At 46.0% G+C, this 14,900-nt stretch overlaps 1 protein-coding gene and 1 pseudogene across 1 annotated transcript in view; one reads left to right on the top strand and one right to left on the bottom strand.

The window, feature by feature from the left end:
- nsmce2 (NSE2 SUMO ligase component of SMC5/6 complex) overlaps positions 1-8,001 on the bottom strand; it is a 157,978-nt gene extending 149,977 nt beyond the window's left edge. The window contains exons 1-2 of the mRNA XM_078539965.1: positions 7,824-8,001; positions 3,137-3,298 (exon numbers count right to left, since the gene is read on the bottom strand). Coding sequence (XP_078396091.1) covers positions 3,137-3,281 — 145 coding nt within the window. The 5' untranslated portion in view covers positions 3,282-3,298; positions 7,824-8,001. The remainder of the gene's footprint in view (positions 1-3,136; positions 3,299-7,823) is intronic.
- Positions 5,469-6,285, top strand: LOC144679514 (large ribosomal subunit protein uL2 pseudogene; annotated as a pseudogene).
- Positions 8,002-14,900: the final 6,899 nt, after the last annotated feature.

The following is a 14,900-nucleotide window of genomic DNA, read 5'->3' as shown; positions in this document are numbered from 1 at the left end:
TAAGGGGATCAAAGGTTACGGGGAGAATGGGGTTGAGAAACTTATCAGCCATGATTGAATGGCGGAGCAGACTCGATGGGCCGAATGGCCTAATTCCTGCTCCTATGTCTTATGGTCTTATTCTATCAAAGCTGAGTAGAGTTAGGGGAAGGCAGGACACACCACCACTAGCTGCCGTATCTTAAGTTTAAAGATCCAGTTTGAATGTTAGTGAATGAATGTTACTAGATAGGTAAATGAGTGAATCAGTAGTTGGTAAAGTAGGTAAGTGGGCGTGGGAGTGAGGTGGGGCGGGCGGGGGAGCAGGGGAGACGAGGTGGGGCAGACAGGCAAGGAGGAAGTGGGGCCTGGGGGGCAGTCGGGTGGTCAGGGGGTTGTCAGGTCGGATCAAGAGTTAGTCGGGTGGTTGGAGGGATAGTTAGGTTGGGCCGGGGGTTGTCAGGTGCCAGCGGGGGCTGAGTTGTATAGTTACCCAGATGTTTGAGTAGGTTTTAATCGGTGTAACATTTCCTGGGTAGCTATCCAGGTAAGCACCATGGAACTGTCCGAAGTCTCCAACTCTAGCTCAGAGTCAGAGACTCAAACATAGGGTCCAGGGCGCAGGGGAATTGCCCATCAGAAGTGGAAACTTCCCAGACAATTCACACATAGGTCCACAGGTCAGGAATTCCACAGGGTCCTGATGCACATCTTCGATCATATGTCCATCACCAACAATCTGGAGGCCAGAAGATTTGGGCCACTGTTTACTCAGCCACACAGACAAACTCTTCAAAAAAAAGTCTTTGACAGTATTATTAATAAAACTCAATAACAATTACAGTCTGAGCCGCTTGTCCAGCTTGACATGCCTTCATTACACATGACAATGAACAGAAACTGAGGATACTTTTCCTTTGAAGCTCACGCAACTTCTTTGAAGTCAGGCAAACAAAATATCAAGTTTTAATGCCTTAGCTACCACTGGAATAATGGCTTGTATCAGCCAGTTTCCTTCACGGATTGTGATTCAAAATCCTTTCCAATACTTTTTACATGTATTCAGTTTCCATAGGCAAACGTGCATTTTCCATGGGCCACATGATCTAATGCACAAAATATCTAGGGTAGTATTATCATAGGGGGAAGAATTAACCTCTGTAACCATTGAGGTATAGAAATAATACAGCCTTCCCAAGTATCCTCAAGATTTCTTTAACTCAACAGAAAAATGAAAATACAAGCTCAAACTAAAATGCACTGATTGCGTTTAATCAAAAGTCCTTTTCACCCATCACCCTGTGCGCCCAGTTAAGCAATGCCTCAATTTTCAAGTTCTCACCCTTGTTTTAAAAGCCCTCCAAATCCTTACCCCTCCCTATCTCTAATTTCCTCAATCCCCATAACACTCTGAGACCCCAATTTTACTCATTCCACCATTAGCGATCATACCTTCAATTGTCAAAGCCCTAAGCTCTGGAATTGCCTCCCTAAACCTCTCCACCTCTCTGCCACTCTCCCTTCCTTTAAGATGCTCCTTAAAACCCATGTCTTTGATCAGGCTTATGTGCTCAGTGTCAAATTTTATTTGCTAATACTCCAATGGACATTTCGCCATGTTAAATGCATGCTGCTGTTCTTGCTGTAAACTTACATAAATCAGTTTTTATAATGTCTTTAATTATCATTGATCCTTAAAATTTGTCAAGCCAAAGGAACAAATACCTTTTTAATGACACAAGTGCCCAATGTCACATTCAAGAGTCCGTCCTCATGACAGCAACACATTCACTCGAACTGAACTGAAGAACTAGAGGAAGCTTGCCATATGACTCCCCAGATTTAGATAGTTTTGTCACCAGAAGTTGGCAATCAAGAATCACAATAAAAATATAACAGCAGGAGTTGGATCACACAGTACATTGATCGACAGTAACTTCCTTACTTCTGCTGCACACATATGTTCATTCTGACGTTATTTGCATTCAGCTAACTTCTCGGAAGAAAGGAGCTTATTATTGGTGGGAGCAGCAGCATTTTATCTTCCAGTGGCAACTCTATATACATCTATTATTTCAGTGGTGACTAACCAATCTGAACCTGATGAAGGAATTGCATAAAAAGACAGACAACACCTCCTGTACCTATCTGACCACGAAAATTCATGTATTCCCCTCCTTTGCAGATACAATAGACATCTGCCAAAGAAGTCATAAAAGCAATTTAAAAACAGAAATGAATTCCTAGGTCTGTCTTCCATATTTATGTAAAACTATATTCTTATTTACCATCTGCCCCACTCTAAGGATGGTGCAAATAATAAAGCCCACAGACAAAGAGAAATTTCCTGATACAAAAGCAAAATGCCACAGGTGATGGGAATCTGAAATAAACAGAAAATGCTGGAAATATTCAGCAAGTCAGGCAGCATCTATAGCAAGGGAAATAAGAGTTAACATTTCAGGAAATTACAGTTTTTCTAATTTTGCATTGAAATATCTATGAGCAGACGAATGGCATGAACTTCCAGTGGAGTGGCGATTGAGTCAGATTGCCACTGTGCTCGTAATGACTTATTTTGAAATCCAGCCACTCCTCCTTCCAACCCGGGCCAGGCAAAATCTGTGTAGCGCAGTAGGTTCCCAAGCCCTACAATCAAGGGAAGCTCAGTCGAATGTAATGAAGCCACGCCCTTTTTTACAGCACTAGCTGCCATAAAGTAAGTTTAAAGCTCCAACCACTTTAACAAGCTAGGGAGAAGGTAAGTGTATCAGCTAAGTGGGTAGAATTTTGGAGGGGGGGGAAATAGTCGGAACCATCCGAAGTTTGCGATCTAAATCACAGTTTCATATGGTTTGCAAAGCAGTGTAATTGCCTAAAAGAAGTTTGAACTTCCCGGGCAATCTTTACCTGGGGATGTCCAGGGGCGGGGGAGGAAGCTTTGGGATTCCCCAGCACATCTTTGGGGTATGCCCTGCTCCCCCACCCCGCCCACCCCCCGCTGTCCTGGAGCTCGGAAGTTATGGCCCATTTTGTTTTTTTGATAAAAGCGCTCGGAATTCATTTTAGAACAAGGTTATAATTATAGGGTTTTTTTTTTAAAAAAGACACAATACACATTTAACATGGGAGAAAAATCTATTTTCATCACACTTACCTTCATGCTCTGTAAGAGCAAGTGCAACATCTGTCGTGGCTTCAATTCCAGTGTTAATAGACACATGACATGTTTTCAGTGAAGACACTGCTGAATCCACAGAGTTGAAGGAGATCACAGGCATTAAGGTCGACCTTCCAGGCATCCTGTAGTAGTATCAACCTGTGTACAGCAATAACAGACAGGGAAGCAGCAAATTTAAATGAAACCCATAGTTCATACTTTTCTCTGGATTTCTTATGCAAACAAACAAATCCATTGTTAAAAGCAAAATACTGCGGCTGCTGGAATCCATTGTTAAATCGGAAGAATGCACATCTCCACAGGAGTAGAAACTAAACCACTTTCTTAAATCTAAGTTGTACAGTCACCTCTAAAAATTCTAACCACCAACAATAAGAGTGAAATGAAAGTAAGACGACAATCAAAGCTTTGTGATTACATTTGGGAGCTTCCTGGTCTGTCAAGCTCAGCTACCTGCCAGCTGAGCTAATGGAAGAACTCTGAGGTGGCTGAAAATGTCTCCCAGTGCAGTGCATCATTTATGGACCTGTAAGAATGCACGCAGGCCAAGCAGAGTGCCTTTACTGAAGAGTCATAACGAGAGATCTAGCTGTTTATCCAATCCTCAACCCAGAGGCACCAAGGGCACCTGCAGCAGTTCTAGTGTTGTACTGACTTAGGTCAGCTAACTCATTCCAACTTGTCTGGAAGTCAGTAACTTTCAGCAGCACACAGGATATTTACCATCTAATCAAGGGCTTCAAGATTATGGCAGGTTAATAACAATGACAATGCAAATCAGGATCATTTCCAATGATGAACAACACAAGAAGACGGTACAAATTTACAATCACCAAAGAATTAAATAGGAAGTTGGAAAAAGGATGGTTACATTGAAGCACAGTTTAACAATCCTCTTAAGAGAGGGATGAGATAATTGGTTGAAATGTGGAACCTTCAAAGATGCGTTTCCAGGGATGATGGGATTGTCCTATGAGGTGAGATTGAATAGACTAAGTTTATATTCCCTGGAGTTCAGAAGAATGAGAGGTGATCTCATTGAAACATATAAAATTCTGAAGGGGCTTAAAAGGGTAGACGGTGAGAAAATGTTTCCCTTGGCTGAGGGATCTAGAATGTGGCATTACTGTCTCAGAATAAGGGATCGGCCATTTAGAATGGAGATGTGAAGAAATTTCTTGCTTCAGAGGGCTGTGAATCTTTGGAATTCTCCACATTAGAGAACTGTGGATGCTCAGTCATTGAGTATATTCAAGGCAGAGGTCAATTGGTATTGGGGTACTAAAGGAATTAAGGGATTTGGGGATAGCACGGGAAAGTGATGTCGAGTGAGATCATCAACCATGATCTTGCTGAATGACAGACCTGGCTCCATGGACCAAATGGCCTATTCCCAGCTCCCATTTCCTATGTATGAAAGTAAACATAAAAGTTAGGGGTCCTGACAACATTCTGGCTCTAGTACTGAAGACTCATGCTTTAAAACTAGCCAGGCCTTAGCCAAGCTGCCAGTACAGGTGCAACACTAGCATCTAGGCAACCATGTGGAAAATTGCCCAGGTAATTCTGTCAACAAAAAGCTGGGCAAACCCTATTCGACCAATTCTTACCACATCAGTTTACTCTCATTCATTAGCAAAGTAATGCAAGGTGTTGTTCCCAATGCTATCAAGCAGCATTTATTCAACAATAGCCTGCTCACCAATACTCAGTTTGGGTTCTGCCAGGATCGCTCAGCTCCTGACCTCATTATTGCCTTGGTCCAAACATGGACAAAAAGAGTTGAGTTCCAGAAGTGAGGTGAGACTGACTGCCCTTGACATCAAGGCTGACCAAGTGTGGCATCAAGGAGTCCTAGTAAAACTGAAGTCAAAAGGAATCAGTGGGAAAACACTCCACTGGTTGGACTCCAATGACAATGACTCATACCTAGCACAAAGGAGGGTGGCTGTGGTTGTTGGGGATAAATCATCTCATCTCCAGGGACATCGCTGCAGGAGTTCCTCAGGGTAGTATCATCTTCAGCCGATTCATCAATGATCTTCCATCCATAAGATTGGAAGTGGGGATGTTCACTGATGATTGCAGTGTTCAGTGCCATGTCTAGAAAAGCAGGTCAGAGGCTCCGAATTTTGCCATGGGTAACTCACCTCTTGACTCCCTAAAGCCTATCTACAAGGCACAAGTCAGGGATGTGATGGCATACTCTCCACTTGCCTGGATGAGTGCAGTTCCAGCAACACTGAAACAACTCAACTCCATCCAGGACAAAGCAGCCCACATGAGGTGCACCCCATCCACCACCTGCCCGCTCGAGTAGTGTACAATGGGTCGTGTAATCAGAGGTCAGAGAAAGGGTGCAGGCTCCGTCTTCAAAGTTCATGTGAAACCCAGGAAAGGTCCTGCAAAGTTGAGAGCTGTGGACTTTGCTGAACGTCATGGTTATATCAAGGGCATTGTCAAGGATATAATTCATGACCCTGGCTGTGGTGCTCCTTTAGCAAAGGTGGTGTTTCGTGACCCTTATAGGTTCAAAAGAAGGACTGAGTTGTTCATTGCAGCGGAGGGCATCCACACTGGTCAGTTTATCTATTGTGGCAAGAAGGCTCAGTTGAACATTGGAAATGTCCTCCCTGTGGGTACTATGCCAGAAGGTACCATTGTGTGTTGCCTGGAGGAGAAGCCAGGTGACCGTGGTAAACTTGCACGTGCTTCTGGTAATTATGCCACAGTCATCTCCCACAATCCTGAGACCAAGAAAAGTCGTGTCAAGTTGCCATCAGGTTCTAAGAAAGTTGTTTCCTCTGCTAATAGAGCTATTGTTGGCGTTGTTGCTGTTGGTGGTCGTATTGACAAACCCATACTGAAGGCAGGTCGGGCTTATCACAAATACAAGGCCAAGAGAAATTGCTGGCCACGTGTCCATGGTGTGGCTATGAATCCTGTAGAACATCCTTTTGGTGGTGGTAACCATCAGCACATAGGGAAAGCATCAACTATCAGGAGAGATGCTTCAGCTGGTCGTAAGGTTGGTCTCATTGCTGCTCGTCGTACCAGTAGACTGCGTAGTACTAAGACCGTCCAGGAGAAGGAGAACTAGTTAATGAAAATGCAGAAATTTTCCATCAGCACACAGTGGTAGCAGCATGCATCTACAAGATGCACTGCAGCAACTTCCAAACCAAAGGCAGCAGGCGCATGGGAACACCACCGCCTGCAAATTCACCTCAAGACAGGTATCATCCTGACTTGGAACTAGATCATCATTCCTTCATCTTTGCTGGATCAAAGTCCTGGAACGCTCTTCCTAACAGCACTGTGGGTGTACCTACACCACCAGGTGGACTGCAGCGGTTCAAGGCAATTGCTCACCGCCACCTTCACAACGGCAATTAGGGATGGGCAACAAATGCTGGCCTTGTCACTAGCACGCACATCCTATAATCAAAAGAAAATGGGAACTGGACTACTTGGTTCAGGTAGAGAGAAAAAAAAGCACCAGCACAGAAAGATCAGCCCGCTGGCCTGTTTGGGTGCAGTAATCCTCACCCTGACCCTAATGTTTCTAAACTAATCATTTCTTTTCCCATAAATGCAACACAATATCCCTTTAAATAAATTTAGAAAATGAAATGAAATGGAAATGTTCAGCAGGTCAGACAACATCTACAGAAACACTTCAGTTTTTAGGAAAGCCCTGACCTGAAACATTAACTCTGCTTCTCTCACCATAGATGCTGCCAGACCTGTTGAATATTTCCAGTACTTGTTGTTTCCATGTCAGGGGTCCAGCAGCCAGGGTTTATTCTTTTTAACACCCTTTTAAAAGACACTTGTGGAGTGTTAACAAACAAGCAGCTCATTTTGATCACTTTTTAAAAAATAAGCAATTCTCCACCTAAACCAGGACCATGATTGATCGACATTTATATTGTTGAACTGGTCGCTCAAGAAGTGAAAAGTGACAAGTTTGACATGTCCCTCCCTGACCAGTGGCTGCTCCTTAACCCCCCCCCCCCAAAGTCTGGCTGCTCCTTAACCCCCCCACCCCCACCCAGTCTGGCTGCTCCTTAACCCCACCCCCACCCAGTCTGGCTGCTCCTTAACCCCACCCCCACCCAGTCTGGCTGCTCCTTAACCCCCCCCCCACCCCCAGTCTGGCTGCTCCTTAACCCCCCCAAGTCTGGCTGCTCCTTAACCCCCCCCCCCCCACCCAGTCTGGCTGCTCCTTAACCCCACCCCCACCCAGTCTGGCTGCTCCTTAACCCCACCCCCACCCAGTCTGGCTGCTCCTTAACCCCCCCCCCCCACCCCCAGTCTGGCTGCTCCTTAACCCCCCCCCCCACCCCCAGTCTGGCTGCTCCTTAACCCCCAGTCTGGCTGCTCCTTACCCCCCCCCCCAGTCTGGCTGCTCCTTACCCCCCCCCCCAGTCTGGCTGCTCCTTACCCCCCCCCCCCCCCAGTCTGGCTGCTCCTTACCCCCCCCCCCCCCCCAGTCTGGCTGCTGGTGGACATTTGCTGTGTTGTTTGTAAACTGTAACCCGGCTTCTCAATACTGGAACTCCAAAAAAAACAACACAGCCACTGACACAAAACAAAGCCGCAGTTTGGACACATGGTGGTGGTGATGATGATAATAATAAATCACACGAAACTAACTCACGCTCCCTACAGCTGCCCCAATTCCTGGCGGCCCAGGCCTCACACCTCACAGACCACCACCGCCGCCGCCTTCCAGTTCAAATGGCCGGCGAGGAACCGCGCGGGACACTCTGGGATTTGTAGTCCGCCGCCTGTCCCGACAACCCCCACCCCCCCCTTCTACCACCGATTGTCGGAGTGAAGAACTACAAATCCCAGCAACCATTCCTTCACCCCACCGGCGCTCCCTCTTGCCTCTTTCTGCGGCTGCTCCCCACGCCCCATGGCGGCCCCTGGCGCCCAACGAGAGTAAAGCATCAATAATAAAAACAAAAAGCTACTGCGGATGCTGGGAATCCAAAACAAAAACAGAATTACCTGGAAAAACTCAGCAGGTCTGGCAGCATCGGTGGAGAAGAAAAGAGTTGACGTTTCCAGTCCTCATGACCCTTCAGCAGAACTGAGTGAAGTTAGGAGAGGGGTGAAATATAAGCTGGTCTAAGGTGGGGGGGGGGAGGAGAGAAGTTGAGGGTGGGGTGATTGTGGGGATAAGCAAGCAGTGATAGGAGCAGATAATCAAAAGATGTCACAGACAAAAGGAACAAAGAGGTGTTGAAGGTGGTGATATTATCTAAGAAAATGTGCTAATTAAGAATGGATGGCAGGACACTCAAGGTACAGCTCTAGTGGGGGTGGGGTGGAAAGACTGACAGGGTATTACAGGTATAGATTTAAAAATAATGGAAATAGGTGGGAAAAGAAAAATCTATATAAATTATTGGAAAAAACAAAAGGGAGGGGGAAGAAACGGAAAATGGGGGTGGGGATGGAGGAGGGAGTTTAAGATCTAAAGTTGTTGAATTCAATATTCAGCCCGGAAGGCTGTAAAGTGCCTAGTCGGAAGATGAGGTGCTGTTCCTCCAGTTTGCGTTGGGCTTCACTGGAACAATGCAGCAAGCCAAGGACAGACATGTGGGCAAGAGAGCAGGGTGGAGTGTTAAAATGGCAAGCGACAGGGAGGTTTGGGTCTTTCTTGCGGACAGACCGCAGGTGTTCTGCAAAGCGGTCGCCCAGTCTGCGTTTGGTCTCTCCAATGTAGAGGAGACCGCATTGGGAGCAACGAATGCAGTAGACTAAGTTAGGGGAAACGCAAGTGAAATGCTGCTTCACTTGAAAGAAGTGTTTGGGCCCTTGGACGGTGAGGAGAGAGGAAGTGAAGGGGCAGGTGTTGCATCTTCTGCGTGGGCATTGGGAGGTGCCATAGGTGGGGGTTGAGGAGTAGGGGGTGATGGAGGAGTGGACCAGGGTGTCCCGGAGGGAATGATCCCTACGGAATGCCGCCAGGAGGGGTGAAGGGAAGATGTGTTTGGTGGTGGCATCATGCTGGAGTTGGCGGAAATGGCGGAGGATGATCCTTTTAAATGCGGAGGCTGGTGGGGTGATAAGTGAAGACAAGGGGGATCCTATCATGTTTCTGGGAGGGAGGAGAAGGCGTGAGGGTGGATGCGCGGGAGATGGGCCGGACACGGTTGAGAGCCCTGTCAACGACCGTGGGTGGAAAACCTCGGTTAAGTAAGAAGGGGGACATGTCAGAGGAACTGACCTCTACCTCGCGGAGGCTGAGCGTCAACTCGCAGACACTTCCTCCTACCTCTCCCTGGACCATGACCCCACCACTGAACATCAAGCCATTGTTTCCAGGACTGTCACTGACCTCATCTCCTCTGGAGATCTTCCTCCCACAGCTTCCAACCTGATAGTCGCCCAACCTTGGACGGCCTGCTTCTACCTCCTACCCAAAATCCACAAACAGAACTGTCCCGGCAGATCGATCGTGTCAGCCTGTTCTTGCCCCACGGAACTCATTTCTCGTTATCTTGACTCCCTTCTCTCTCCCCTTGTCCAGTCCCTTCCCACCTACATCCGTGATTCCTCTGACACCTTACGTCACATCAACAATTTCCAGTTCCCTGGCCCCAACCGCTTCCTCTTCACCATGGACGTCCAATCCCTCTACACCTCCATCCCCCACCAGCTTCTTCCTTGAACAGAGGCCCGACCAATTCCCATCCACCACTACTCTCCTCCGTCTGGCTGAACTTGTTCTCACACTGAACAATTTCTCCTTTAACTCTTCTCACTTCCTCCAAATAAAAGGTGTGGCTATGGGTACCCGCATGGGCCCCAGCTATGCCTGTCTCTTTATGGGGTATGTGGAACATTCCTTGTTCCAGTCCTACTCCGGCCCCCTCCCACAACTCTTTCTCCGGTACATCGATGATTACTTCGGTTCGGCTTCATGCTCTCGTCGGGACCTGGAAAAATTTATTAATTTTGCTTCCAATCTCCACCCCTCCATCATTTTCACATGGTCCATCTCTGACACTTCCCTTCCCTTCCTTGACCTCTCTGTCTCAATTTCTGATGATAGACTATCCACCAATATTCATTACAAGCCTACCGACTCCCACAGCTACCTCGACTACAGCTCCTCACACCCCGCTTCCTGTAAGGACTCCATCCCATTCTCTCAGTTCCTTCGCCTCCGTCGCATCTGTTCTGATGATGCTACCTTCAAAAACAGTTCCTCTGACATGTCCTTCTTCTTTAACCGAGGTTTTCCACCCACGGTCGTTGACAGGGCCCTCAACCGTGTCCGGCCCATCTCCCGTGCATCCGCCCTCACGCCTTCTCCTCCCTCCCAGAAACATGATAGGGTCCCCCTTGTCCTCACTTATCACCCCACCAGCCTCCGCATTCAAAGGATCATCCTCCGCCATTTCTTCCAACTCCAACATGATGCCACCACCAAACACATCTTCCCTTCACCACCCCCGGCGACATTCCGTAGGGATCGTTCCCTCCGGGACACCCTGGTCCACTCCTCCATCACCCCCTACTCCTCAACCCCCACCTATGGCACCTCCCCATGCCCACAGAAGATGCAACACCTGCCCCTTCACTTCCTATCTCCTCACCGTCCAAGGGCCCAAACACTCCTTTCAAGTGAAGCAGCATTTTACTTGCATTTCCCCTAACTTAGTCTACTGCATTCGTTGCTCCCAATGCGGTCTTCTCTACATTGGAGAGACCAAACGCAAACTGGGTGATCGCTTTGAAGAACACCTGCGGTCTGTCTGCAAGAAAGACCCAAACCTCCCTGTCGCTTGCCATTTTAACACTCCACCCTGCTCTCTTGCCCACATGTCTGTCCTTGGCTTGCTGCATTGTTCCAGTGAAGCCCAACGCAAACTGGAGGAACAGCACCTCATCTTCCGACTAGGCACTTTACAGCCTTCCGGGCTGAATATTGAATTCAACAACTTTAGATCTTAAACTCCCTCCCCCCATCCCCACCCCCATTTCCGTTTCTTCCCCCTCCCTTTTGTTTTTTCCAATAATTTATATAGATTTTTCTTTTCCCACCTATTTCCATTATTTTTAAATCTATAACTGTAATACCCTGTCAGTCTTTCCACCCCACCCCCACTAGAGCTGTACTTTGAGTGTCCTGCCATCCATTCTTAATTAGCACATTCTCTTAGATAATATCACCACCTTTAACACCTCTCTGTTCCTTTGTCTGTAACATCTTTTGATTATCTGCTCCTATCACTGCTTGCTTGTCCCTACAACCACCCCACCCTCAACTTCTCTCCCGCCGCCCCCCCCCACCTCCTCCCCAACCTTAAACCAGCTTATATTTCACCCCCTCTCCTAACTTCACTCAGTTCTGCTGAAGGGTCATGAGGACTGGAAACGTCAACTCTTTTCTTCTCCGCTGTTGCTGCCAGACCTGCTGAGTTTTTCAAGAGTAAAGCATCGCTAATTGAATGGCCTCAATAGACCATTGACAGGTCGGCGGGTGGACAGCTGATTTTGCTGTGCCCCCGCCTTCCTGAATATTTAAATGGGGTGGGGTGACATCGGGGATTCCCCCCAACGTTGTCCCGCATCAGCGAGCGGGCCCCGCCCCCTTCTTGCTGACGGAAAAATTCAGTCCTTGAAGTTTATCACTATCACAGTTCGTTGTACTTCAAAGTTTTGTGTCACACCCAAATTTTGAAATTGTGTCCTGCACACCTAAATCTAGCTCATTAATATATTTCAAGAAAAATAATGCCCTGGTATAGACTCCTGGGGACCCCACATATACCTTCTTCCAGTCTGATAAACAACCTTCACCACTACTCTCTGTCTGCGGTCACTCAGCCAACTTAATATCCATGCCGCCAGTGTCCCATTTATTCCATGGGCTTCAACTTTGCTGAGAAACCTGTTATGTGATACTTTATCAAACACTTTTTGGAAATTCACGTACACCACATCAACCATCTGTTACCTCATGAAAAGACTCAATCCTGTTCGGTAAACATCATTTGTCTTTAACAAACATGAGCTGGCTTTGCCTGATTAATCCACGTTTGCAGGTGACTGTTAATTCCGATGATTGAGGATAGCCTAATGGAACAGTAATTGGCCACATTGGATTTGTCCTGCTTTTTGTGGAGATAGAACGTACTTGGACAATTTTCCACCTTGTTTGGTGGATGCCAGTGTTGTAGCTGTACTGGAACAGCTTAGCTGGAGTTGTAGCTATTGTTCCAGAGCACAATTCTTTAGCACGCAACTGAGATGTTTTTAGGGCCCACAGCCTTTGCTGTTTCCACTGTGTTCAACCAATTTCTTGACATTACTTGGAGTGAATTGAATTGACTGACATCTGTGATGGTGGATGGATCATCCACTTAGCACTTTGGGCTGAAGATGTTTGCAAATGCTTCAGCTTTGTCTTTTACACTCACATGCTGGCCTCCCTCATCATTGAGATGACGTTCATGGAGACTCCTCCTCCCATCAATTGTTTAATAATTTTTATTCGTTCGTGGGATGTGGGCATCGCTGGCTAGGCCAGCATTTATTGCCCATCCCTAATTGCCCTTGTTCAGAGGGCATTTAAGAGTCAACCACACTGCTACGGGTCTGGAGTCACATGTAGGCCAGACCAGGTAAGGAAGGCAGATTTCCTCCCCTAAAGGACATTAGTGAACCAGGTGGGGTTTTACGACAATCGACAGAAGTCATCAGACTTTTAATTCCAGATTTTTATTGGGTTTAAATTTCACCATCTGCTGTGGTGGGATTCGAACCCTGGTCCCCAGACCCGGCCCTGGGTCTCTGGAATACCAGTCACACCTTACACAATTTCTCACAACTTCTGAGTTCACCACTTCTAGCACCTATCCTCATCCTTTTGGAACACCACTTGTCAAATTTTGCCAGTCTGAGCGGTTACCCTTAGTGCTTAACGTTTTGTCTCCGGCCTATTATCCAGTCTGCTGCCAGTCGCAATTCTACAGGCTGACTTTAGTCATGGGTTTACAACTTACTATGCATTACCAAGGCCTTATTTTTATTTGAGTAAAGATGCGATTACTGTTCCTTTCACTGAAGTTAAGCAAGTTAGGTTAGTTAAGTTAGTCTATAGTACCCTGGATGTGTTCTCACTTTTTAAATACAGGAGTTGCATTAACTGTCCAGCAAACCTCTGGCACTATTCCCTTTCATGAATGTTCATACAAATGTAATAGTCCCTCTGCTATCTCTTAATCAACTTCTTTGAATATGCTTGAATACATCCATCTGGATTGGGGATTTTATCTTCTTGAAGTTTGATTAGTTCATTGTCTCCCCCTGTATGTCTTAACTGTTATTAGAAGAGATCGATAAAGATTAACGTGCCCACCTTGTTCGACTGCCTGGTAAATATGGGTGCAACTTAGCTGTTCAATATTTATGCCATTTCACTGTCATTGCCTGGAGTTTATCATTCATCGTTAGTGACCCTATTCCTTTGTTGTTGATTTTTTTAATTAATATTCATTGATAATTTAATTTCTTAGCTCTTGTGCTTTTCCAGTTTTTTTTTCCTTTTTAACCTTTACATATTTCCTTTTGTCATCCTGTCCATTGTTGTCCATGTATTCACCCTATGCCTTTTCCTTCAGATTCAATTTTGACCTTGTCTCTACTCATTCATGGTGTTTCATTGTTGGTTAGTGTAGTACTGATTCAGAGATACGGGTGGGGTGAAATGCTCTTGGCAAAAATCAACAGGCAGCTCTACACCTCACCCAATATTCTTGACATCAGTAACCAATTTCACCCCCGTCATTCAACATTATAAGCAGGCTTCAGCTCCACGAAAAGCTTGGGATAAACCTACCGGATAAAAGTCGTATAATTTAAATCAATTCCTTCCTCTGATGAAATTTCCATCAGCAGAGGATCCCTTCTGACTTTCTTTGGACATTTATTTTGTCTTTTGAGTGCAGAACAGCAACTTCCCTCTTTTCAAATTGGATTTGAAAGAAATACTTAAAAAAAAACTGCATCAGCTATTAACAAAAAAGTTCCCAGGACATCCATAGCCTCACTACCTGTAATGGTCTCAATACGGCCTTACTGCAGCTACAGCGAAACATGCCTACTTTTATATCCCCTTTCCCTTGCAATAAATGTCAAGGGGACATTTGCCACCCTAATCACTTGCTGTAACTGCACACCAACTTTTCGTGATTCATGTTATCTGAAAAGGAAGAATGTGCAGGGTTACAGGGAGAAGGCAAGAGAATGGTACCAGGTGAGTTGCTTATTCAGAGATCCGGTGCAGACACGATGGGCAGAATGGTCTCCAGTGCTGTAACAATTCTGTGTTTCTGTGATCTAAAGCAGCAGGTTCATTACATGGAATATGTGTCCTACAATCTTCTCTCTAATATAATGTCAGCGTAACACAATATTAACTATTCGTAATCTATACTAGGATTTAAAAGTTATGTGGAATAGCAAAATAACTTTCTGAATAACTAGATTTATTCCATGATAAATCTGTTAAGGTCATATTCGAGACTGCCATTTACTCTCCTGCATCGTGATCTCTGCCTGCGTGACCATTTACCAGGGTGCAAATTCAAAGGAATGATAAAGACAAAAACTCCTTAATGTGAAATTGCCATCAACTGAACATTGTTTGTGGGGCAGTATCCAATTTATACTACAATGTATCTTGGAAAACCAAGTTGCACACAACACAGCA

This window comes from Cetorhinus maximus, chromosome 4 (assembly GCF_964194155.1).
Source record: "Cetorhinus maximus chromosome 4, sCetMax3.hap1.1, whole genome shotgun sequence".
In the NCBI taxonomy this organism is placed as follows: domain Eukaryota; kingdom Metazoa; phylum Chordata; class Chondrichthyes; order Lamniformes; family Cetorhinidae; genus Cetorhinus; species Cetorhinus maximus.
Note: the sequence above shows the minus strand (reverse complement) of the source record. Positions and strands in the feature narration are given on the sequence as shown.